Source organism: Chelonia mydas, chromosome 2 (assembly GCF_015237465.2).
Source record: "Chelonia mydas isolate rCheMyd1 chromosome 2, rCheMyd1.pri.v2, whole genome shotgun sequence".
Lineage (NCBI taxonomy): Eukaryota > Metazoa > Chordata > Testudines > Cheloniidae > Chelonia > Chelonia mydas.
Window position 1 is genome coordinate 155,213,016 of NC_057850.1, and position 27,788 is coordinate 155,240,803.

A 27,788-nucleotide genomic window follows, 5' to 3' on the forward strand; every position below is an offset into this window, starting at 1 on the left:
ATAATTTAACATTAGCATCAAGACCTATGCAAAGTACTTCCTTAGAAAGGAAAAAATCAAATGCTCAGCTGCAAAGTGGGGAATAACTGGCTAGGTGGTAGTACTGCCTCATATGTAAGACACAGAAGGTAGCTGTCCTGCTTTACGCAGCTCTGGTGAGGCCTACAGATAAAAGGTTTAGAAAATCCGACCTACGAAGAAAGGTTAACAAAACTGGCTATGTTTCGTCTTCAGCCTTTCTCAAGGGGACCTGATAAGTCTTCAGAGATGTTAAGGGCTATTATAAAGAGCTCTGTGACCAATTGTTCTCCATGTCCACTGAAGATAGGACAAAAAGTTATGGGCTTAATCTCCGTAGCAAGGGAGATTTAGGTTATATATTAGGAAAAACTTTTTAACTTTAAGGGTAGTTATGTAATGGATTAGAATTCCAAGGGAGGTTGTGGAATCCCCATCCCTGGAGGTTAAGAAATGGTTAGACAAATACCTGTCATGGATGGTCTAGATCAGTGGTCACCAATTGGTAGATCGCAATTGACTGGTAGATCGTGGAGCCTCTGGCAGTCAATTGCCATCTCAGTCTAGGGTTGCCAACTCTTCTGAAGCCATCCCTGCCTGCCCTGGCTCTGCGCCGCTACCGGTAGCAGCTGGCACGTTTCTGCAGCTCCTGGGAATAGAGGGTAGCGAATCTCTGCGTGCTGCCCTTACCTGCAGGCACCACCCCTGCAGTTCCCATTGGCCGGGAACGGGGAACTGCAGCCAGTGGGAGCTGGGGGAGGAGGTGTGTGCCTGCAGATGGGGGCAGCGCACAGAGCCACCTGCCCTGCCCCGCCCCACACCACACCACCTCCAGGAGCTGCTGCCGGACATGCCGGCCACTTTTGGGAATGGTGCAGAGCCAGGGCAGGCAGGGAGCCTGCCTTAGTCCTGCTGTGCCGCTGCCCAGGAGCTGCTTGAAGTAAGCAGCATCTGGCCGGAGCCTGAACCCGTCTGGCACTCCAACCCCCTGCCCCAGCTCTGAACCCTCTCCTACAACCCAGCCCTGAGCCCCCCGCCACACCTAACCCCCCCAGAGCCCACACCCCCTCCTGCACCCCGTCCCAGCCCCTTCCCAGAGCCTGCACCCCAACCCTTTGCCCAAGCCCTGAGTCCCCTCCCAGAGCCTGAACCCCCTCCTGCACCAACTCCATCACAGAGCCTGCACCGTGAACCTTCTCCTGCACCCCAACCCCCTGCCCCAGGTTCAGCCTGGAGCCCCTCCCACACTCCAAACCCCTTGGCCCCAGCCCAGAGCCCACACCTCCTCCTGCACCCCAACCACTTGTCCCAGCCCGGTGAAAGTGAGTGAGGGTTGGGGAAAGCAAGAGATGGAGTGGGCAGGGCCTCGGAGAAGGGGTGGGGCAATGGTGTTTGGATTTGTGTGATTATTGTTGTTTCTACGTTTTCTTTGAGGTAGATCCTGGGTTGTACTTAAATTCAAAAAGTGATCTTGTGCTTAAAAAGGTTGGAGACCACTGGTCTAGATATACTTGGTCCTGCCTCAGATTCCACGGGCTAGACTTGGTGGCATCTGGAGATCTTTTCCAGCCATATTATTATTATTATTACCTCCACCTATGTGGATAGTGTGATGTGAAAAGGTTTTATTGGTATGAGTTTAGGAAGGTCAATTTACTTACGTAAGCATGTTTTATGTAGGTCATTTTTAAATGAGTATATCTAACATAACTTTTATATGCATAGATTGTAATCTTTCAGAATCCTTTTAACCTTGTTGAAAAACTTGGTCTGACAGTGTGTCCGCTTATTTTGCTTACAGTTCTTTCTAAAATCTGGTATTGTCAGTTTTCCCAAAGTACATCTCCGAACAAAGGCATTGTTCTAAGTTGGGTAAAATTATTGTAGGGAATTGTAAGCAAAACTGCTGAATACACTACTGTTTTATGTTGCATTCATTAAGGAAGTATTTTCAATTAATGAGTTTTATTTACCAAAATGATTTTTTCATTACAATATGCTTTTTAGATTTGTGTATTCTTTAACACTAGTGCACATACTAAAATAGTGGTTTGATACGTACTTTTAAAAAAGCTCTTGTTTTTAGTGAAAGTTATCGCTTTGTTTTTTGTGTGTGTGCATGTGGGACTTAGTTTTTTAAAGATTCTTTTGATTCTAACTCTGATAGCCACAGCTGTGTGGAGTAGTTACTAATGTTAGAGGTGATTTGTCTTTCCATTGCAGCTGTGTATTGACAGCTGCTACTTTTAAATAACTTAATGGCTGGAACAGAGCCCGAGGCTTATGATCACCTAGATCTCAGACACTGAGAGCGCTTGTGTCAAGGACTCTGGCCTGAGTGAGTTTTTTAATCTAAACAAACACTGACCTTGGAAACATGATTGAAATCCTGGTGGTGTTTTTGTTGTGTGGTGTTTCAAAATATTTGTTTTGAATAATTGGAAGAAAATGAAGGCCTACTGCCAGATTAACTTCAGCAGTTAACGGAGACAGTGAGAAGAGGAGACAAGATCTTTTCACATTTGTTTGGATAACTAAAATTGCATAACTTAAATCAAATGCTAATTTGGGGCAATTGTGTGGGTTCTCAATCACACTGGTAAAATATAAGAGTGGGCTATGAGGATTTCTTAGCTGAATTGCTACCTTAAGTTTCAGACAAATGACTTTTACATCTCTTTGTAGTTATGCTGTTCTGCAGTTGTCCCTTACTTCAACTGAGGGAGAAAAGCATAGAAAATAGATATTGTGTATATAATTATTTATATTTCTTCCTGGGTCTAATATTTTACCCATGATGAAACACTGAAAGCAGTTTCTGTGGGCTAGTGAGATTACATTAGAAATAAAAATATTTAAAGATGGAGAGAGCCTGATGAATAGGTCTTCACAGTTCTTAAAGACCACATCTCCACCCTATCCCTGCATTGCCCTTCTTTCCGCCCCGGGGAGAGGGAGGTATTTCTGATGGTCCTCTACTATCTTCTTTGCTTTCATTTGTGTAAATCATTCACAAACATTCTTGCCCAAAAGGGGGAACATAACTTTTATGGTATAGTGGATCAAATTTTTAATTTAAACTCAAACCTTAAGTTCTCCTAATGGTAAAGGACACAGTAAAAACTATCTTCTTATAACCATAAACAATTTTAAAAAGAGGAAAAAGGGCATCCTTAGCATAAGCAGTAAATCTGTCCATTGAGCCTGGTATACAGGGATCCAAACAGTCTGTTCACTGTTCATTTGAATAACTGTCCCATGTTAGTTGTCATTCTGAGAACTCTGGAGAGCTGGTTTTGTTGGATTTAAATGATCTTTCCCAGCAAAACATCAGCTGAACTACCATCCAGACGATAATTTTTCTTTCAGAATAACATGGAATTTTGCTGGGAATAATGGAACACTTTCCACTTGTCTCTTTATGTGCTTGTTTTCTAATGTAATAAGTCTGAGAAGTGCAATATATTAAGGCATTTAGTATGTGATAACTCTTATGGCTTTTGCAGCTTTCAAGTTTCATTCCCTATCATGTATATCAGACAGGGTATCAGTAATCCTGCATCAGTTCCTCTTCCTTGGGTTTGCATGAGGAGTCCTTACAACTTCTTTCCATGTATACTAGGTCATATTAATATCCAGTTTGTGAATATTAGGTGTGAGGTTTTTCTGTAACCCCTGAGGCTCAGAACCTATATTCTGAGTGATATGGATATGTTGAACCCTGACTTGGTTCTCTAAAGTTTCCAGTTTTCTCTCCAATAACATTGTTTTTAATAAGTAATTTTACAAGTGTGGATGTCTCTTTTGCAATTTCCTTTATTACATTAAGCTCAAATTCATTGTGCCCTATTCTCTACTCCTTTTGTGGAAACACTTGAACTTCAAAGGTTGACAGCTTCATGGAAACTCACTATTTTCTAGTGAGGAAACAGATTTTTGTAGAGATTCCATCTTATGTGCAGCGCCAAGATAATTTCTTTCTACAATATTCAGAATACCCTTTCACTTCAGCCAGTGGTTCAGAGAGGAAGATTTTACCAAATGCACTGTGCTACTACTCCTGGCTTGAGAAGTCTGAGCCATCTGATTTCCACTTATTTCCTCCTATTTTCTGCTTACCCTTACTGTTAGCCATCGGAGGCAGCTATTCCCCTCAGTGGTGGTGTCAAGGCTGATTCCCCACTCTGGCATTTTGAATGTGGAAGGTGGGGGCCCGCAAGGATTCTAAAACTTAATTCTGGCCAATCCAGGCTTGTATTAAACTCCCAAGGTTACAGCTTTTCTCTGACCTTGGATGGATAGATGTTGCCGCCACCCAAGTGCAAAAACCCCTTTGAACACCCAGGAAGGCGCACTTGGGAATTCCTTCCTGTGGGGTACCCTCAAGCCCTTTCACTCCTGTTTCTGGGGAAGAGCTGAGAAAGAAAACAAAGGAAATCAGCTGTTGCCACCAGCTAATTAAACAAACCTCTTAAGGACACACAAATCAAATCCTGTTCTTAAAAAAGGTAAATGTTATTAAAAACAAAAAGAAAGAAAATACATCTGGAATTTAGGCTTTTTGCTAGGTTTTAAAAAGAACAGTTACAAGGATTAAGTATCAAGATAGCTTCTTGAGGTCCATCTTAAAGTTACAAGCAAAACAAAAGCACCTGGAGTTAGCACAGAGGAGTCCACAAGCCATAAAGAAATAAAAAGAAATAAACCTAACCGCATCTTTCTAGACATTTCCTGATCTACTTACATATCTGGGGTTTTAAATTAGTAGTTTCTAGGTATGATCTGATGATTTTCCATACCTTGCCCAAAGCTTCTTACAGCATTGCTGCTCTGTCCCCCTCTTCCCAGGAGAACAGACAGACAAAGGGGACATTTTTTCCCAATTTTAAAAGTTTTAGCCTGCCCATTGGCTCCCTTGGTTAGGTGCCCACTCCCTTCCTTTTACCTATGGACTTTGTAATGCTTTACAGGTAAAGCAAGTAGAGAACAGCTACTAAGAGGGGTTTTATAGCTAACTGGCTGGCTGGGTGCCCATAAAATGGAGCTACCCCCTCCCCCTTATTTATCACAGGTAGACACTGAGAGTTTATTTCCTCTCTGCAGTAGGCACGTCACCCAGAAATTTATATTGTTTTTTTAACATCTGTTTTGAAAACAGATGTTCAGTTAAAGCTCTTCCTCCTAGATAAGTCTAAGGCCTGCCTAAGACCTTTTAAAGCAGGCTCCTTCTGGGTCCAAGCAGTCCTCTGAAAAAAGTGCCTCAGCAGTAATTTCCTGTGTCTCAGCTTCTAGGGCTCATGCTTAATCAAAGCCTTCTACGGATCCTTTTGTCATTCCCTCCTCCCATCCAGAAAGGGGGAGATTTCAGGACCTCTCATCCAAGGAGCATAGATGCAGATCTTCGTCTAAATTGAAAGAGACATCTCCACTTTCAACTTGAAAAGAGGACACCAGAAGGCCTCAACAAGGGTCCCTCTGGTGCCTGCAAAAACACTGAAGTTAGACCTCAGAATGACTTCATCAGCATCCATCTGTCCTGGATATAGAGTCTGAAGTATCACCTCATGGGTTTTCTCTAGTGCCGATAGGGCTGTTCGTTCTGGTACCGATCGCTTCAGCACCACTCACCCTGGTACTAACTATATCTGGTTTCTTCTTGGCACCTATGTCATCAGGGCCAAGATTTACAATGCCAGGGGGTTGGTTATATTGATCTTATCTGAATCATCTTTGCTTTCTGTCTCAGTTAAGATTACTGAACTGCTACTGCAAGCTTTGTTACTGGGTCCATCCTCTGCCCTGGTGCGGCATCTCCCCACCTGCATCCCTCAGACTCCTTTTAGATCTGCTCCACCTCTGCCAAAAGAGTATTCATACTCTCCTTCCTCTGATATTGGTGTGGACGGATCACCTGCCTGTTCCTCCTTAGAGTGTAATCCTTAGTATTCTGATAAAGATTCCAGGGCTACGAGTTGTGGCATACACAGGGAATGGCCTCCCTCCTGGTACATGATACTGTCATGGTTCTGCTTCTTGGTCTTGCTGGGCATCTTGGTGTGTGCGTGAGGCAAAGAGACCCAGTTCCTCTGTGGCATGTAGAACTTCACCACAGGAATTGCTCAGAACTCAACTATAGCAACCCTCATCTCTCTCTGGTGGAGACTGTGCAAATTGAACTTTCAGAAGAGGGGCAGTGACTGCAGTAATCCTCTGATGTGATTCTAACGCATATGTTGTTGTCATTGCCAAATGAAGCTGTTATGGTATCCACTTACCTCACCACCTGACAACAGGGCATTCTAAGACTAACTTTGCAGGATGGCAGAAGCACTGAGATTCCTGAAGGCCATCCAGGCTCACAAATTTGGGGGCATTTTGCACTCTTCTTTACTTTAAAGACACACACAGTCTGTCAATGGAGCCTTTTAGAACCTGCTTAGCTCCTCTGGAAAATCCCAGCATCTATACTCCTGACTTCAAAAGGACATAAGATACCTAGTTCCCTTCTATGGGATTTGAGTACTTCTTTCTACATCTTTCACTGGGTTCTTTGGTTATAGCAGCTCACAAGAGAATGAGACAACAGGCCTCAAAGCTAACTTAAAGAAACTAAGCCAAAAGAGACTAGAAGGAGCTACTCTGCAACTCAGAATAGCTAATTACCAAGCTCTGCTTTCAAAATGTGATTATTTTAACTGGTATAAGGTATCGGAGTTTTTAGATTAGATTCTAGAATCTAAAGAGGAACGATCATTGATCCAGGAGGGTCAATTTACAAAATATCTTAGTAGATTGACTCATCGGATACCACAGCTAGGTCAATGGCAACTACAATTATCATGCCTCATGTATCCTGGCTGCAGTCATCTAGGTTAACGAGAGAAATTCTGAATGCAATCAAGAATCTCCCTTTTTTGTAAGGAATGAATTTTCCTTTCTGATGCCACTGATGATGCAATATGTTTAAGATTCTTAAGCTTCACTGAGATCTTTAACCACTTGCACTGCTCATCCCAGAAGGAAACAGCCAAATCAGATGAAGATCCCATTCTCAGTCATATTAGTGACCAGCCAAGTCATCCAGGAAAAGGTAGATATTCCAGATGAGGAGGCAGCCGTCTACTGTTACTGCCACCACTACAAGAACAATGCTATCTTCCAAGCAGTCAGTTTGATAATCATGTTGAGAGCATCTGGGAACAACTCGTAAAGGATCTCTATCACTTCCTTACCCCATATGGAGATTGGTGGTGGTTTTTGTTTTTTATTTTCAGGTAGCCTGGAACAAGATTACATGGAGCACTGGGTTCTGCGCACTATACAAAGAGGTTATTGGATCCAGTTCCAGGAGTTTCCCATCTCTTTGGTGGGACTGCTCTCATCAGACACTATTCTATCAAGCTGTACAATTCCTCCTTATGCCTGGAGTAAGGGAAGAGAGTTTAATTTATTCCTGTTACTGTCTAGTTCTCAAGAATGTATGCAGTGTTGTTGTAGCTGTGTTGGTCCCAGGATATTAGAGAGACAAGGTGTCTGAGGTAATATCTTTTTTGGACCAACTTCTGTTGGTGAGACAGATGAGCCTTCACAGAGCTCTTCTTCACATCTGGGAAACTAGCCCAAGTAAATAAGTTCAAAATGGGGCACCAACCTGACTTCTTGGGAACTAAAGAGCTCTGAACACATTCATCTGTCAGTGCATATTCAGATTGGTGACCCTTGCTAAAATAATCTATACCTTGGATCTTCTAGACTGGTTTGCAGCTCTGAATCTGCAGGATGTATATTTCCATCCCCCCAGCACACAAGGACATAATTGTAATTTTGTAGTTGCGAAGGCACATTATCAGTCTGCAGCCCCAAAAGTCGGGCTGACTTTGCGTTGTTTGTTTACAAGAATGGTTGAAGTCCACTTACCAATCCGAACAGACATCATATATAGACATGGAAATACAGATTCCACAAGCATCACACTGCCTGGATGCTGTTAGGTTGACTGTCTTAGAAAGGACTTGTTCTAGAGATGTGCAGAATATCTTAATACAAAGTGGAAAAGGTTCAACAAGATCTGTTTATGCTAAGTGGAAAAGTTTGTCTGGTCATCTCAGGGCATTTTGTCTCCAACTCACACAGTTTCTTCATATGTTCACATACAAGTTATATTTAAGGATTCAGATATCTCAATCAGTTCACTCCAGATTCACGTAGCAGCGATATCTGCAGGTCATCCAACATATTCAAGATCATAATTTTTTTTTCTCATCCAGCAGTGGTCAAGTTTCTCAAGGTTCTGACTCATGTATTTTCACTAGTGGGGGAAACCACCCACCTGTCTCTGGAATATTGTCCTCCAGGGGTTCATGCAGTGGTGCCCACATTTTTCCTGTTGCATCCTCTCTTACCAGTAATTGAATGTGTCCATGCCTCCCCTCCATTGCTGCACAATTGGCTTAGCAGAGGGGCTGTGACTGGGGCCGGAGCAGGGCTGCAGCTGGGGCTCCTTGCCCACCCCCTGTGGGAGCTGACCCAGGCCCTGTTGTGCACCCCTCCCCAGTGTTCCTCTGTGCCCTCCTGGGGGGGGGCACCCCACAGTTTGAGGGCCAGTGGGTTTATGGGTCCTTCATTTGAACCCTTAGCTACCTGTTTGCATCTTTCTATGAAGATGGCGCTCTCAGTAACAATCACTTCAGAAATGAGTTGACCAGAACGGCAACTTATTAAGAAATATTTACTCTTACAGATTTAGATGATGAAACTGAAGTGAATCTTGTAACTCACATGTAGCATACCACTTCCAGAAATCCAACAAAGCAGCTCTGCGTTAAGGTCTCAGCAAGACTGTAGTTCTTTGCCTCTCAAACACTTAAACTTTCTTGTTTTTGCAAGAGAACTCTCTGAAAGTCAGATAACACCTTCATTTTACATTAAAACCTCATGTGTTTATGTTCAAATAGACCAGTTGTCTTCATTTAACTCGATATTGCTCTGGGTGTCTCAGCAGTTCAACCTAGCACAAACAGGAACAGCTCTTCTTTAGTTGTATTCTCTTAAACCAAGGCTGAATCTGGCCCTGTAATCAGTGACACATGTTGTCAGTAGCTACCTGTGTGGTGCTTTGCTCTTGTTCAATGATGATAACTGTGTGCTGCCCCAGCTCTATGCAGATAGCTAACACAGCAGACCCCGAGAGAACCCACAGACTCTAGTAAGATACAAAGGAACCCGAGCCAGGTTTATTGTCAAATGAAGCACAGTAATAGTTCCCTATAGACTTTATAGGGCATACTACGAATTTGTGCTCCCTGGCAATGGACACAGCTCAGTCAGTGGCAGGACACTTCACTGCCCCCTAGGCTGGACACATCAGAACGATGTGCGCTCCCTAACCTACTTTTATACAGTTGCAGGACAGATTACTTTTCATAGTTTAAATGAATTTATTCATTATGTTGTCCTTTTGACCCTGTCTTTAAGATGCACCTGCCTGTTCCTTGTTGTGTCTATGGAGTGTTCTGATGCTGTCTTGGCACAAGTTCCTTTCATTAGCACTTACGTGTGTGTGCACGTGCTTCTAACAATCTTTTCTTGTTAACTTCTGTGAGTGGGACCTGCCTTTGGCTCACAGCCCAGCTTTGCTTAACACTGCCTGGAAGTACTTTGGTTTAGGCTTCAGGCCTCAGACTGGGCCTCTGATACAAGAGTTTGTTTCAGGGCCTCCTCTTACTACAACACAGGCTAGCTCTGTTTTGTTAGTGTTTTAAGTAGGATTGAATTTACACATTTTCTGTAGATGAACAGTGAATAAAGTTGGTTCTGCTCATGTTTTTACTGCAGAAAAGGAAGATAAAAGTGCCATTTGACCAAAGGAGACCTGCAGTTCTGTTGGGGGAATATGGAAATTTTCAACACATTTTTTTAATATGTCAGCAATAAAGCCCCCGGACAGACAATAACTCAGTGAACAGCAGGGATAGTAATGTTTCCCAATGTACAGAGCTGTCTCACACACAATTAAACTACATTGATATATAGTTCTAGGATATATATTTTAGCACAGAATTTTCTCACCAGTCACTTTCCTTTTTAGATGCAGTCCTTTGGCGCCTCAGTTATGACTTAGAAGTTTAATTTTTGCATATAGTTTAATTTTTAAATTAAGAAATCACTAAGTGCCTTGTAAAATGCAAAGAATGGCTTAACCGGTTATCTTCAGTGGCCTCCCTCTTTTTTTGTTGACCCACAATTGAAGTTAATAGAGCCTTGCATTGCTTCCTCACTAGAGGCTAAGGTGATTCTGAAATTTTCCAAAACATACTCAAGCTTACTTAAGATCTAGTAATGGACAAAGGGGACTGCATGCCTTGATGTTGCATGTAATGTTGGGACTATTCTGCTTGTGGGAGGAGGGGGCAAGTCAGTTATATTTAATTTGGTATTTATCTTGTGATTCCTGGCATTACTTTGCACAATGTGTTCTCTTTTTTCAAAATTTAATTGCACATTCATATAAATGGAGTTGTTGGAGTGTGATGCTCTAATTACATGCATTTGCACTTGATATTAATTAAATGATCAGCTCAAATAAATGAGCTGTATGTCTGTGTATCATTTAGTTCAACTAACTCCCTTCTGCCACTCCTACTTCTTCAAGATAGGAGAGGGTCCTCAGATGCTGCTGCATTGTTGCTCCCTAGGAAAGGGAAGCCCCTGCTGCCATTCCAAATAGGGGAAGAGGCTATGGTGTGAGGGTGGTGCCATGCAGACTGAGCTAAAATTGTCCTGTGTGAGAGTGCACCTAGGGCTTCAGGCTGTAATCCAGTCCTGCACACTTTGCATTCCAAGTGGGAACGAGTTCTGCCGACAGCTCATCAGTTCAGACCTGTGCTGCCCTATTATATTCCTGTGGCTCGCTTTCAAAAAATAATCAAGGGCAGTCCTAACCATCCGGGAGAGCTCTTGTCCTGCTTTCTAACTCCCCCTTTCGTGAGTAGCAGTGTGGCTTATGTGGTGAAAGCAGCACAGAAAGAGGTGCTCTCCCAGTGTAATGCTCTGGCAAAACAAGGCTAATGCAATCCTTGGATGTATAAATGAAGGAGTAGTAAAGAGTAGTGGGGAGTTGATTTTTATCTCTGAGAACAGTATTGATGACACCAATGCTGGAATACTGCACACAGTTCTGGTGTCTACATTTGAAAAAGGATGTTGAAAAACTGGAGAGGGTGTAGAAAAGAGCCACACAAATTATTTGAGATCTGGAAAAAATGCCTTATAGTTGCTGTAAAATCCCCAAATTTATCTACTCCTTCCACATGTGGTGCTGCCCTTATCTTCTCCATAACCAATTCCCTAAGCCCTCACCCTTAACTTGTAGTTTTTGCTACCTAATCTTTGGTGTTACCCTCTTTCATTTTCTATTTATCTGTGTTCTAAGACGCATATCTAAGGTGAGTGTTCTATGTTGACTTGTAAGACTTTTTCCTGCGATCACCTTGTGGTCCTTTATACCTTTTGTTTTCTTCTAGGAATCATGAAAAATAGTCTGGCTCCCACTCTTGTTGGTAATAAGCTGTTTCTCTCTTTTTGTAAAGAATGTGTTGGATACTACTAGGTCATGAGCTTGTATCAGGTGCAATATGCTTTCTTCTTTGTCATGTTCCTGGCCACCATGTTGTCTGCTATATCCATGCCTGTCTCTTCCAGCATGTCCATTTAAGTAGGTGCCGATAATTATTTCCTCATTTTCTGGAATTTGTTGAAGAGCATTGTCTAACATCTTCCAGAGAGTTGGCTTCTCATCCTCTGCACTGTCAGACTAGGAAGCATTTAGCAATCCACTTTCAAAAGCCAGCTTGACCATCATTAACCTGTCACAGATTCTATTTATTGTCACCACTCTTTCCTTTATTTTACCATTGAGCTACGGCTACTCTGTTTCTTGAGTTGGAGGTCCCACAGTAAATTGTTTTGTATCCTTCCCCAATCTGTTTTGCCTTTTTCACTTTCCATTTTGTTTCCAAGATACATGCTATCTGTACTTTCCACCTCTTCAGTGTTTCCTAGCTCCATGTTACAGCCAGTTACTAGACCAGCATTCCAATGTGCCAGTCTGATCTTCGATTTCTGGGCTAGAAACTGCATGCTTCTGAAGTTACACTGTAGCCCTCACCTACAACACTTGGCCAAGGGGCACCGTGCATCATTTCTAGAGAATACTCTCGCATGGTTTTGATTTATTTGAGGACTCAGTGTCAGTTTATGGCAAATTTTTACATCCGGCTGCCAACCTAACTCAAGCCCGCCTCCTTTTTCTATCAGGCTTGGTACTGGCAATGATGATGGATATATTGGAGAGTGCTAAACTAGTTGTGGGTGAATCAAAAGAGAGAGCCTTTATTCAAAAAGCAACTTTGTGTTGGAGTAAAGTAGAGATGAAGTGGTAAAAGATGAGAGTAAAAAATTAAACTCTGGCGAAGTAGTAGGAACAAACAAGAGGTGGAGGAATAGTAGTATGTAAAGAAATTGCCCAGGAATGTAGTTACAAAAGCGAAAGCAAAGGTTTTGGAGAAATTTTACATAAGACTTAGAACAAAGGCGGGGGAAAAGGGAATGTATAGACTGGTGAAAGCACAAGACAGAAGTACCAAACATATAAAGGAAGTGAGGTTTGTCTAAGATGGTGTTGACTGTTGATAGTCACATAAAGGATTGATGGAAAAGGTATTTTGAACAGCTTTTAAAAGAAGAAAATCCAAGAGACTAATTCTATTCTGTGCTCTACTGCACCAAAGTTCATCGTTCTATCAGACCAGATGAAGCTGCAAGTGCTCTAAAAGAAATTAAAAATAAGGCTAGGTTCAAACAGAATCGCTACTGAGGCATAGAAAAAGCTTGGAATAGAAGATATCCCTCTGCTGGCATTCTTGTACAGCTCCATCATGTGATGGGAAAAGATACTAAATGTGTGGAGGAAAAGGACCTTGGTGCCAAGATGCAAGGAAAAAGGGGGTTGCTATTGATCTGGAAAAGACCTTTGACAGAGTTCCAAGACAAGTCATCTGGTAGTGTATGAGGGAGAAAATGGTACCAGAACTTTGTGTGGATTGTTCAAGCCACATATATAGGTGCTATATCAATATTCAGAACTTCTGGTGGTGAAACAGACAAACTGTTGGTAAAGGTGGGAGTGCATCAGGGATCAACGCTGAAGTTTCTCTTGTTTATCCTTGTCCTGGATACCCTCAAGGAATATACAGAAGGAGGCATCTTGATGCATGCTGTTGCAGGTATCGTTCTGTGCAATGGGGAGAAAGATAGGTAGTCTAGAAGAGGATTTTGATAACTGGAGAGATATGAGCTCAAAATAAGCAGAGGAAAAACAGAGTGTATGGTATGTAATTTCAATATTGTGAACACTGAAGACTTATTCTTGAAACTAGATGGGCAGACTGTTACAGAAAACACATAGTTTCAAGTATGTGGGTTCCAGAATCCTGGAAAATGGGGAAACGGAGGACAAAATTAGAACTAGGATAATAAAATGTCTCACTCAAATGGACAGAGATAAGAGGTGTAATATGTGACAGAAAGATGCCACTAAGATTAAAAGGGAAGGTCTGACTGATTCTCTGGGAGCTCTTCCAAACTTAGATGCAATAAAAGACTGGTGCCTCTGTACTGGGGGGAAAAAATTAAAAATGATTGCTTGGAACTCTTTCAGGTAACTGTCAAATCCCTTTTTCAAAGGCAAGATTTATTTTCAGATGTGCCATCTGTATGACCTGCAATGCATTTCTCTAAGTTTGTGTGTCCAATAGCATTTTTTGCATTTCCCAATTATGTTAAATGATCTGAAACGTATTTGCATCCTATTATCTGCATAGTGTTTAATGCTTTTTTTCTTTCAAATTGTGTTTTATTTTACAGGTGATTTTCCTGACCACACTGTTTTATCTGTTAAGTTCCAGTGATGAGTACTACAAACCAGTGAAGTGGGTGATTAGCTTGACACCTTTGTCGCAGCCAGGCCCATCCTCAAATATAGTTGGCCAGTCTGTGGAAGAGGCCATAAGGTATGATGTTGCTTTCTCACTAGCTGTGGCAAACCATTTTTTTGTGAGACTGGCATATTTTTGTTGTATGAATACTGAATAATTTTAGTTTAGTTTAATTTTAACTGTTCATGTTAAGGATGTGCAGTTGTGGCTGCTCATATTTCAAGGACTTAGTGTATGTTAATAACAGACCAGTGTGTCCCTGTTGGGATGAGGCAGAGAAGAAAATCTTGATCCAGACTGTTCCACACTAAACGTGCCACCTCTGTCTCTCCCCTTTCCCCTCCTAAAAAACCCCTTCAATTGTTGGAACTTTTGAAAAACACATTTTACTGAGACATTTTATAATACAACTGTTTTTAATTTCACGGTTACTTATTTTGTGATAATTAACTAAAGATGTTTCTAGATATCCTCTTACAGTAGCAGCTTACAAACATTAGTATAGTTGACTGTATTTGCTTTTCATCCCATGGCATGAGGGAACAGAGCAGCCATAGTGGCAGAGACTAGCTTCTTTGCTTTTTTGATTTGGGCTGTCTGCATTTCATTAGGTTACTAAGTAGAGCTGCACTAAGTAAACTCATCCTGTTTGCAATCCCGTTTCTGTGCTTTAGTGCCTGGCCAGTTTCTCCCAAGTTGTCTTTCCATGACCCCGTACATTTATATAGCATCTTTGATTCCACAGTGGCAGAGACTAGCTTCTTTGCTTTGTTGATTTGGGCTGTGGGCATACTCCTAGCTGCAAAGTGCCATTCAGCAAAGAATTTAAGTTTCACTTTGTAGACCCATATCACAGATAATGCAATGGATTGGATCAGTATATAGGAAAACAATGAACTGGAGGGGATGGAAACTAAGGGAGGAGAGAAGTAAAGCCAGAGAAGCAAGGTGAAGGGAAGGAAAGAGACAACAGGCATCAGCGGTAGATAAAGCAGAGCCAACGATTGGGAAGTATAAGGGGGTGCTGGCCTGCCTTGCTGACAGAGACTTTATTTTGAAGATGCAAGAAGTCAAATTTGACTTTAAGAGAATGCAGATATAAAGATATGCAGAAGTGTGTGCTGCCAGGTCTCTTTAGTCTACCCTTGTTCCCTAATCCCTGTATGCGTCTCTTTTCCTACCTTCGCTCTGTTAATCTAAATTGTACCCTGAATGTTAAGTTGCACACACATCTACAGAGTTTGCCATAACACTGAGGGTATATCTATACTACAGTGGTCCAGTGATGTGCCAATGTAGTGCTGTAGCGTAGCTGCTGCTTACATTGATGGAAGGGTTTTTTTCTGTCGATATTATTAATCCACCTGTCCAAAAGACAGTAGCTAGGTTGGCAGAAGAACTCTTCCATTGACTTGGCTGCCTCTACACAGGGGGTTAGGTTGACCTAACTATGGTGCTCAGGGACATTTTCCACAGCATTGAGCAACATAGCTATGTCAATCTAATTTTTAAGTATAGACTGCACCTGATATGGGATCTTCATGCCAGAACATATACTTTAGGAATTATTTTGGGGCAGTTCTATGGCCTTTGTTATACAGATCAGACTTGATGATCACACTGGTCCCTTTTGGCCTTGGAATCAGTATGGGATACATTAGGTGCAGCCTTAAGGGTGGAATAAATACAGTGGGTTATGTAGAGCAGCAGAAAGGAGAATGAAAGGACTTACTATTTTTGAGATAATCTGGTTTCCATAAGGCAGTTTTTGCTGAACTTAATGACCAATTTCTTGAGGACTAATGGTCAGAATAGACTAATGGTGGGGACTTCTCTTGAATTATTACGCCTAGTGTGGTTTGATGCTTATTGTTACGTGTATATCTGATCATTGTTTGTCAGATCTCATGCCATTTGGAAAAAAATTATGATTCTGTCAGTTCATCAGGCTGCCTGCAGGAAAATTGCTTGTTTGTCACAGTGTAGCAAGTATCTTTTCTTAAAAAAAAAAAAAAAAAAAAAAAAAAAAAAAATTAAAATCAGTTTTTCCCAGATTCTGACCTTGAAGGAGAGTAATAAGCTAAAACTGCATGTGCATCTGATATGGCTTATATATTAAATCTATAGATACAATTTTGTCATGGTAAAATGGTTCATAATTCATAGCACAGTCTTGGTAGGAAATAGATAATTTCACACTCTAATAATGGGAACCTTGTGTGTACCCTGCTGCTGCATGTTAACAGTTTGTTAGTTTGCTTTGATCTAGTCCTCTTTGAAATGTGATTAGATCAGAGCAAACTAGCGAATTGTTAATGCATGGCAGCTGATCAAAGTATACTAACAAACTGGTAAAGCAGGGCAGCACATAAATGGCAAAATTTAGGGGTTCCATGACAGTGGTGACCGCCGTGACATAATTGTAGCCTTAGTTAAATCACATGCTGATGAATAGTAGTCTGGGATGTACAGTAATAGGATCAAGATACTGTGCTGATATGAATTATAACATCATAATGGCACTCCTCTAGTTCCTTTCATCTTAGACTCTCAGAGCATTTTACAACCATTAATACAGCCTCAAAACATCTCTGTGCACCCAACTCTGCCAAATAACCTAGAGATATTAGTGTAATGGGGGCTACCAGAAATGAAATTAATGATCTTCTCTAAAGGTATCATGAGTGCATAATTCTCACTCTTGGTTCTCATTCCTCTAAACCAGTGATTCTCAACCTATTTACCATTGTGGGCCTCATATGCAGCTCTCTCTGTAGTATGTGGGCTGCAGCCACATAATATATATACTAACTATGGCCCTTAGCAAGTTATGTGGGGCCGCAGCTATGTGTTGATTGGGCCTCAGGTGGAGAACCACTGCTCTAAAAACTACCTGACCGGGCATGTTCCAGGCACCTGAGTTGAGGCCCCAGAACATTTCAGTCAGTCCTTTCCTGATAGTGGTCAGTGAAGAAGCTGCCTCATAAATGTTACCCAGTGATTCTCAACTTCAGCTATGACTCCTATTGTTCATAGTTCTTTAAACAAGATTCAGGGTATCCTTTGTCCAGATTTCCAATCAATAGCAACAATTTTAGTTGGTACATTGGTGTTTTTTCAACAGGGCATAACTATGCAGCTGGTTTACTTACTATTTATTATTTAAAATGAGTTAGTGCCCAGAAGTTGAAATACTTCCAAATGATAGGTAAGATGCACTCATAGGAACAGGGAAAGTACAATCAAAAAAGATTCATGCTTCAAGGGTTCTGCCTCAATTTTTTGGGTCAGTGAGAGGCTTCAGTAGCCCGACCTGTGCCTTGGCTTTCAGTAGTCATTCCGCAAAGATTTGATGAACCAGTCGCCTGCACCAATTAGTTTGGTCTCCTGTGGACAATCAGTATAGTTTTTATTCTTCTGTGTTCCATTAACGCCAGGTCCATGAAGTTGATGACACCTTCTCTCTGAACTGATTGAGCTATGAGCCTCTGTATGGACAAGCGCACTCAGGTTGGCCCTCTGCAGTGTGCCATGTGTTCCACTCCTGATTGTTCCCTTCTCATTAATTCAGATTGTGGAGGTGCACTTGAGAATGGGAGTGGGGAGCTAGACGCACAACTGGGCAGTGCAACAGCCCATAAATAGTCTTCTAAGTACTTGGAGCATACATTCATGTGGATCCCACTTTGACTCATGCCTCTGAAGGTATGCCTTCACTGCAATGTAAACCCAGGGTTAGCAGAACTTGAGTTAGCAGACCCTGCCATTACCTGTTAACCCTGGGTTCCAACCTGGGGATCCAGTATCTGTACTGCATTGTGCACACTTGAGTTCAACCACCCGTAACCCAGATTTCCTAGCACCCTCCCCAAAATATGGTTGCTCTAGCCCTTTGTTTGTGGTGCACTGTGGGAAAACTTGAATGTCCACCAAACCTGACTCCAGAGGACAAAGAGTGTCAGCCTGTGGGACTGTGGAATACTGTTGGCAAACTCCCAGAGCCCGAGTCCACTGGGACAGCATCTACACTACAAAGCATAAGGCTTCAACCCTGGGTCCAAGTTTGGGTCAGGCTCAGGCCTTCCACCCCTGCAGGGTCCTGGGATCCTGGATCTGAGCCCTGGGTTAACACAATTTGTGTGTAGATGGAAGGGGGGTTAGTGTTGAGCCTGAGTTTGAACCCTGGAATTACGTTATAGTGTAAACTGCCCTAAGTCCTAGGGTTGAACTTGGGATGAATTTAAGACATTAGAAAATTAATCCAATGTTTTCTTTGTGTTTTTTTTAATACCGGTTCCCTAGGTAATACCGTAACTTAAAGAATAGTGTTGAAATGACTGATCTTATTTCTCACTGCTATGATCTGGCAGGCCTGCAGTTAGTCAGGTAAAGGTGAAGATTTATTCTATCCAACACTGAACAGTTTCCTTTGTCAGTCACAGGAATGTTTAAATCATGGCTCTATGCAAAGCAACCTATTAGTTTTGCTCAGTACTTTTACAGAGTTTGCACAGATTCAGTCTCTAAGGAAGAATACTGCTTATATGGTCCCCTTATCTTGTAGTACTACTTCTATATAGGACGGGTTTCAGAGTAGCAGCCGTGTTAGTCTGTATCCTCAAAAGGAAAAGGAGTACTTGTGGCACCTTAGAGACTAACAAATGTATTTGAGCTTAAGCTTTCGTGAGCTACAGCTCACTTCATCGGATGCATTCATCCACTGAATGCATCCGATGAAGTGAGCTGTAGCTCATGAAAGCTTAAGATCAAATACATTTGTTAGTCTCTCAGGTGCCACAAGTACTCCTTTTCTTTCTATATAAGACTAACTCCTCCCACCCATTTGAGTTTTTCAGTGTCAGAATGTTCTTTCATGGAAACCAGTGACATTGATGTGAAGTTTTTGTTGGCATATGTTCAGAAAAGTTTTTATTGTTCCATGCCTTGTGAAGTATCTTACAACCTTTTATTTAAAATAAATAAATAAATCATACCTGTGGGTAGTAGCCCTTATTTAATTTGTAATTACACTCTTTAATTAGCAACATCCAACAAGATTCTCTCTGAATTTGAGAATCTGACACAGATATGGTATATTTAGTTACCTTGTGATTTTCATTCTTTACCAAGATCACTTATAAGATTCCTTCAGAGTTGGAAGGCAGCTCTTTTATCTGTTGTCCTTTCATATCTGGTATTATTTCTTCCTTTAATTCTTTTTTAAACATAATTAGAGAAGATCTTATTTTTCTGCTCTTCAAAAGAGATGACTGGGCATGTTCGGGGTCTATGATGTGCTTGAGACTGGTGCATGCTAAGCAAGATAGAGCTCTTAAACCAAGTTTTGGGTGTTTTAGAAGGTCAAAAATGTTAACTTAAGTAAGTATTTACTGTAGGCATGAGACCCAAGTGTAAAACCCTGCAAAATAACAAGATAAATAATTTTTCCTTACAGGGATTTCCCACCCCTACCCCCAAACTTCCCCCATCCCCCTAGTGGTCAACTAGTTACTGTGTTGCTAATACAGTTGTTTTCCACACAGCCCATAAATTCCAACACTCTCTCTTACCCCCAGGCTTGGTTTACACTTGACAGTTTACGTTGACCTAACTCTGTAAGTGTCTACACTACAACGTTGCTCCTGTCAATGTAAGTCACCAACTACACCGACCTAATAACTCCACCTTCACGAGAGGCATAGTGCTTAGGTTGACATAGTTAGAACTAAAAATAATCCATCCTAAACTTACCTTGAATTATTAAGAAAGAACCTACATCAGTCAACTGGGTTGTTTGGCAATCCAAGGGTGTAATGAATGATACTTCAGTAGTAAAGTGTATTTCTTAAAATTCAGCCAGAACCCATGGTGGAAGAGGGGCAACAGGGGTTGTTAATCTCCCATGAAATAACATGTTTGGCAGATTTACACAATTCTTCAGGATTCTGTTGCATGCTAGAACCACCACTGTTCCATTCAGTGATCTGTGTCATTTATTACCAACTATGGTGACTGAAATTTCCATTTGTTAGATTAAGACCAAGGGGACCAATCTTTAATTGTTTGACGAAATAAACCAAGATTTGCCATGTGTCTTGATACTGAAGCTGCATGTGCTTACATTTCACAATTAATCAAAGTAATGAGACCATAATCGGATCAATTCTACATCTGTAGACTATTTGTTTATTTTCTTAATAATTCATTCATATGAGGTCTGAGTAAATTAGAATTATTGGGAGTTAGTGTTGATTTTCAGAGTACCCCTAAGAGAGTTAAAGTATTATGTATTTAAATTAATGGTATTGTTAAAAATATGTTGGTGATTTTGTTAGTATAAGAAACTTGTCCTGTCTAGTTTAAAGTGATCATCTGTATTGAATTTTGTGCATATGGGATATGATTCAAAATTATAAAATACAGTTTTGGGCTGCCCCAGTCATGCCACTTGCACTGCCACTTGACTTCTCGCTCCCTAGGCCAGGAGGTCTTGGGGATACTGCAGAGGCAAATGCTCCGTGGCTAGGAGAGAACATACCTTCCATTGCTCCATAAAGAACTTTCTATGGCCTAGCTAGCAGCAGTGTTGGTGACTTTTGGGGAAAAACAAACAAACAAACATGCAGTGTTAGTTGGCCAAAGAAGGTTTTGAGTTGATGGAAATATTTGCTGAGGCTTTCACTCAGGACTAACAAGAAAACTTGTTTCAGATATGAACTAGCATTATTAGATTTTACAGGACTTTTGAATCTATTAGTCATTAATACTTCAGTAAGTGAAAATACTCAGAATGTAATTGTTTTAAAATAAAGCAGTACTTTGAGAGCTGGGGTGTAAATTACCAGATAACGGCTTTCCCAGGGCACTTGAAGCTGTCAGTTTTCGATTCAGGCTTTAAAGTCCTTTGTATGAAGTTAGTTCATAATCACCCAACTATTTCACTGTGTCTTTGACTATTACCACCTTGATAGCATCATCCCTCTACTTTTAGGGATACATGTTTTGTCTCCTCATTTCTGATTGGATGAAGTGGTAATTCTCAAGTTCGTGGATCTCTTTAGCAGCAGCATGCACACCTTTGCCTGAACCATTTTCCTTTCCCTTAGCAGCATGTCGTTCTCTTCCTGAATGCACCATACCCTTCTTCCCCGAAGCTTCCATTCTGCTTGCTCTGGTGGAGATATTGCACATTACTAAGTTGCATGTTGTCACGGCCTCAGTGCAATTTAGTGTGTGCGATATTTTCACATGAGTGCATGCACACGGGTATGGCTGTGGCTTAAAGTTACTGCAGCTTTCAGTTTTTGGTGGGGGCTGACCAGTGTTATAGAAGTCATCAGACCAGTTCAGTGTTTTGACTGGATTCTTGAAACATTCTTCTTTTGGAACATCAGGAAGATGAGTAGTGTTATCGTTATTTTCTTCATCCATTTTTAATACGTTTAAAAATCTTGAGAGTCTTGGTTATAGAAAATTCTCCCAAATGATCTGAGTTTTTCCTAAAAAGGAAATGGAAAAGTGGCCTCCAGATTTTTAAGAAAAGGTTCTCCTGACGAAGAAAGGGGCTGAACCAAAGTTGCCTAAAAGCGAAAAGGCAATGTTTGATGCAGAGACCTACAGTGCCTTGATTGTTCAATCAGGTTTCTATTAACGCTTCAGAACTTTTATTTACAGTAAAAGCTGTTTTATCCAGTAGTTGGGGGAATGGGGAATTCCGGTAAGTGAAAAATGCTGGTTAACTAAGATGGAGGGAGTTTGGGTGCAGGAGGGAGTGCAGGGTTGGGGCACGGGCTCTGGGAAGGAGTTTGGGTATAGGAGGGGGCTTGGGCCAGTGGGAGGGGGTGCCGGATCCGAGGGGCACTCACTTTGGGCGGCTCCCCGCAAGCAGCGACCTGTCCCAGCTGCTCCTAGGCGAAGGCATGGCTCTGTGCACTGCCTCCGCCCTCAGGTGCCGCCCCTGCAGCTCCCATTGGCCATGGTTCCCAGCCAATGGGAGCTGCGGAGGCAGCACTGAGGGTGGGGTGGAGGTAGCGCACAGAGCCGCCTGTCACGCCTTCACCTAGGAGTAGCAGGGATAGGTTGCCACTTGTGGGAAGCCGCCCAAGGTATGCGACCCCTGGATCCGGCACCCCGCATACCCTCCTGTGCCCTTACCCTGAGCCCCCTCCCACACCCAAACTCCCTCCCAGAGCCCATGCTCTGCACCCCCTCCCACACCAAAACCCCCTGCCGGCCCAGCACCAACCAGAATTTCAATGAAGATCAGAAATGGCAGTTTATAGAGGTTTCCAGTTGGTGAAGTGCCAGATAAAACAGCTTTTGTTGTAGTAACTTAGATGTAGAGAGCTGTGTTATGCAAAAGCTGATCAGTCACCTAAATGTATCCAGGTTATTGCTTTCACAGAATAGTCAAATAGTCAAGAAAATGAGATGGTGATACAGTTCCCAGAGAAAACAGTGGTCTTCCAGCATATTAAGGGTAAAAGTGTATAATATGCTCAGGAAAGCTAGAATGTGTGAATTTTTGACTGCAGTGTTAATAGTATACCTTTTTAATTGAGTGAGTTTTTATTAAACAAATGTTAACAAACTAAGTCTTGAAAGAAGCCTGCATGCACTGTCTGTCCTTTCAGTACCAGAACTATCTTTTACAGAGATTTATTGTTCACAAGAATGCAGAAAAGTTACATTTTCACAATTTATAGTTCTTGTCTGTGTGTGTATATAGTGTTCATTTGTTTTCAGTGAGTATAATATATGAATCGGGTGGGGGTAGAAGATTAAAAATGGCATTTCCAAAATTTTCCTTCCTTCCCCTTTTGCCTGTCTGAAATCAGCATAGAATCCACTTTTTGAATCAGATTTGTGTACCAGAATCTACGCTTTGGCTTTGGTGGTGAAAACCTTTCAGATTCAACATTCCAAATGAATTCAGTGATGATTCAGGTTATGTGCAGAATGAGGTAGACACTAGCTCTAAGGAAAGGATGAACTACCTGATGATCACAATGAAGCGTTAATTTTGAAACCTAATGATAATTTAAATGTCATAATTAACTAACTTGGTTAATTACTGCTGGTAATTTTAACAGAAATAACCAGCTAACTTGCTTATTTCCCAGCTTAAAATAGCCTCCACTACCTTCCTGTGTTCCAAAATCCTAAACTATCACCCACTTTATTTCAAATCTCCAGTTTTCCCTGAATGGCTGCAGTGGCTGGACTAATACCATTCTCTGAGTGTGGCCTAGGGGATAGAGCATGGGACTGAGACTCAGGAGAACTGGATTTTATTCCCAGCTCTGCCACTGACCTGCTGGTTTAAGCAAGTCACTTCCCCTCTCTGTGCCTCAGTCTCTCCATCTGTAAAATGGTGTAATGACATGGATCTCCTTTCTAAAGAGCTTTGAGATCTACTGATGAAAAGCATTAGATAAGAGCCAGTTACTGTTGAAAATTAATGTTCAGGGTGAATATAAATTTAATTTTAATATAAAATTAAATAGTAAAAGACATTCAGTTTATTCATTCATATTACTCTGCAAACTCTCCTCCCATTTATTTTTTAACTTCTCCAGAGCTACTACAGAATTTCTAGTCTTCCATAACGCTCCAGTGCAGCATTTAGGTCAAGCTGCAAAAAAGCATATGGGACCTTAGTAATATACTACTCTCAATGTACAGAATCACTTGTCTGCATGATCTGATACTGAGAAAATATTATCCTCTTCTAGGCTCTCTGTAGACTAGGGAAATGAGGTGTATTTAGCTAACATTAGCTGGTTGTGTAAGGGCTTCCATATTATTTTCAAACCAACGCGGTCAGTATTGTAACCCACCTAGGTTTTTCATTCTGTTTTTGTGGCTACCATCTGCCTCATGTGCCTGATCTTTTAGTTCTCTCAACCAGATATATCGACGCGCATTATATATATGGGGGGGTCAGTAATTTTAAAAAGCTAAAATTTCTTTCCCCAGGCAGACAGCAGGTTTCCAGAAAGTGCTATTTCCATTCTCATCCAGTTTTCCTCTAGATCGTATATAAATAAACATATATAATATTTATATATCTGTATGGTATATGTGTTTATAAGTGTATATAAACAGATTTACATACAATTAAGGTATGAAATTGTAGGAGGACTATTATATAATTGTGTACAGTATAAAATATATATTAAAAGTACATGAATATATACAAGTATATTTAAATACCATGTAATATAGAGTTGCTTAATTATACCTTATATAAAACTATACACAGGTAGGTGTGTGTGTGTGTGTGTGTATACACACACACACAATGTACAGCTTTTTCTACAACATTAAATACATCACATTTTCTAGTACTGCATACTATTGTCCATATGCCAAAAATCCATTAAATTAATTTATATGAAAATTAAACTGTTACATGACATACATCAAGAACAAGGGTAGTGAAAATTTGCTGACGCATGTAGGCCACGAGTGTTGCTAACTCAGCTCGCCTGGTAGTTAGTTGTCATGTTGCCTGATTTCTAAGAAAGTCTGCGTAGGTGGTTGGAAAAAAATTGTGAACTACCCAGGTGCTGACAAAATTATTAAAATGTGTACTTCGTGAGAGAACTTGTACTGGATATGTGTGGGAATAAGGAGATAATGGCTAAGACAGTGAATGTGTTGCTAAAAAGAATTAGAACATCCTACACATGTATATCTAAGAGTGTAGAACAATTATGTAGTGTATTTGAGAAATTGTATGTGGTAATGTAATTAGACTGTATTGCTACACATACATATGAGGAGGCATTTTTAAGGTTGAGTGTGCAACTTTAACTATGGCATTTCCAGACATTTTGAGAGATTAACTATGTAACTTTAACTTTCTTCTCATTATTTTGCTTCTGCAGATCCACGTTAGGAGTAACAAGCACTGTCTTACAAGTTGCCACCCCTCTCAATGCAGTAATCTATCAGGGTCATGCATGTGCATGCTCCTTGGATGCAAAATAAAATCTCTACCTGATAGCAATCCCTCATTTCCTCTCTTCACCAGCCTGAGCAGTCACAATCCTAACCTTCTCCCTGCACAGGATTAGTATTACTCCTTTTTTTAATTGTTTAGTAATATTGTGGCAGACTATTACTTGAATAGGCAGGGAGGATCTTGGTCTGGCTATGAAAAGATGCAGTAGATCTCAGGAATGGTGCACCATGAACAAGGTCAATGCTTTCTCATCTGCTTCTGGAGGAGTGAAAACCACCTTAAGTTGCTACTATGAACAGGCCTGAGTGGTCTTCAAAGGAATCAGTGGTTGGATTTTTTGTTTTTGTTTTTTTGTTTGTTTTTGTTAAGTGGACTAATCCATATGTAGACTTGTTTGTCACAAATTGGAACACACAATGTTCAGTGTTCTGTGCCAGAGAATGTAGACACGTTGAAATGTTCTAAAGCTCTGGCAGGACAGGACCTGAGTGATCTTTTTCACTTCACAGATGTAATTCTTGGATATATTATCCCTCTTCAAGAAGCTACATTCTGTTGTTGTTCTTCAAGCCCATGTCTCTCCTAATAGTGTGGTTGCTGGGCTATTGAAGCTGGGGTCACTGTGGGTATGTCTACACTGCCATTAAAAACCTGCAGCTGGCCCGTGCCAGCTGACTCTGGCTCAGAGGCTGTTTAATTGCAGTGTAGATGCTCTGGATGGAGCCCCGGGCTCTAGAACGCTGTGAGGTTGGAGGGTTCCAGAGCTTGGGCTGCAGCCTGAGCCCAAATGTCGGCACTGCAATTAAAAAGCCCTTAACCTGAGACTTGCAGCTGGCCAGTGCCAGCTGAGTGGGGGTCTAATTGCAGTGTAGATGTACCCTGCATTTCTTTAGTCAATCACATCTTTGCTATAGAAATTATGGGAAAGATCTTCTAAGAAGTCATGTTGGAGGAAGTCTTTTAAAGCTGATATACCGACTAAACTTAAAGGTGGTCCAATTCTGTTCCATTGACTGATATATTTTGGAACATTTTATGTCTCATAAAGACAGTCCTGTGTTGATTTACAGCTAAAGTGTACATAACTATCTCTGCTTACCTTTTTACTGTGCTGGGGATGGGGCCAAGTCTTTCCCCCTCCTAATTTAGTAAAATGGCTTAAGGGTATGGTAGAAGTGTATTCCCAGATTTGTAAATGGATGAGTTTGTGGTATTTAAATGTTATTTGCACAAGTCTCCTACAATTTGAAAACTCATCTACCTATTCCTTCACATTGCACATTCATAGTTTTTCTTTGTGGCTGTAACATTAGCCAAGAGATTTTTCTCAACAGCAGGCTCTGATGGCAAACATGCTTGATCCTGTATACACCTTCTCCTAAGGACCAAAGTAGTGTTGATCTCATCTCATTTTGTTTAGTAGAGTGGTCTCTGAATTTTACTGAATCAGTCAATTACTTTACCATAATTTTTCCTTTCACATTTTCATGGTGGAATTGGATATATAAAGAAATATTGTTTAGGTTTTATCTTGATAGGGCAAACTCTTCTAAGAGGGCTAAAAGTCGTGGCTTTTCACAGAAAATCTAACTGACAAGCTGTAACCTGATCACTGTAACAAGAGTGATCAGGTAAGGTGAGCTATTACTAGCAGGAGAGCGGGGGTGTGTGGGGGGGAGGGCCTTTTCTAGTGATAAGGGCCATTTCCAGCAGTTGACAAGAACGAGTGAGGGACGGGGGGAGGGGGGGGGGGACGACAAACATGGAGAAATAGTTTTACTTTGTGTAATGACACATCCACTCCCAGTCTTTATTCAAGCCTAAGTTAATTGTCTGGAAATGGCCCACCTTGATTATCACTACAAAAGATCCCCCTCCCCACCCCCGCCTCCTGTTGGTAATAGCTCACCTTACCTGATCACTCTCCTTACAGTGTGTATGGTAACACCCATTGTTTCATGGTCTCTGTGTATATAAAATCTCCCCACTGTATTTTCCACTGAATGCATCCGATGAAGTGAGCTGTAGCTCACGAAAGCTTATGCTCAAATAAATTTGTTAGTCTCTAAGGTGCCACAAGTCCTCCTTTTCTTCCTTTTGTGTATCTCCTGAACCTCTCTGAGAGATGAAAAGTAACCAAGTATTCTAGGTTGCCTGAGCTCCCTTATCCCTATTACAGTGAAGATCACTGGCCTTTGCGCTGTGACGGGCCACCAGCTGGCTTCTGACATGCTATTCACTGTACTCAGTGGAATGCTATGTTTTACAAGTTGTTGGAATGGCATATTTTTTCCAATTTTTAATTATATTTGCATCCAATGCTCAGAGCGTGTGTACCCTTAATATAAAAACATGTTGGTAGTTTAGGATAGTGTCCAATAAATTCATCCCTCATAAGCCCACTCTACTCCCTCAGATGAAAACTCTCCCTCCAGCCCAGTCCACTTGCTCCTCTTTCCCTAGTGCTCAGGAAAAACTTTAGAAAACAAATAGGCCTTGTAGAGAGCTCTGGAAGTAAAATAATACTTTCAGCTGAAACATGAAGTAGATTCCACAGTCCAGAAACCCTAACTTCTAAATGTCGTCCTTCCACCTTTTCTTTGTAGGACTAGGGGCTGTTTGCCTCCTGTAATTTCAGAGGTATCTCATGGGGGAAAGGTAGCGTAAGATCACCAGGAGCCAACTCATTTAAGGCCTAATTAGAGAGAATCACTGTAAATTTCACAAAGAAATTAACAGGAAGCTCTAGCCTCACTGCATTCATTCTAATCCAGTACTAACAGGAAAAAGTCAGGGATCACCATAGT

The 27,788-nt window shown here is 41.3% G+C and overlaps 1 protein-coding gene across 6 annotated transcripts in view; it reads left to right on the plus strand.

Annotated features, from left to right (window-relative positions):
* TMEM245 (transmembrane protein 245) overlaps window positions 1–27,788 on the plus strand; it is a 122,614-nt gene that overhangs the window by 77,708 nt on the left and 17,118 nt on the right. For all 6 annotated transcript variants that reach the window (XM_037889913.2, XM_043540421.1, XM_037889912.2 and 3 more), the window contains one exon: window positions 13,942–14,087. In XM_037889913.2, coding sequence (XP_037745841.1) covers window positions 13,942–14,087 — 146 coding nt within the window. The remainder of the gene's footprint in view (window positions 1–13,941; window positions 14,088–27,788) is intronic.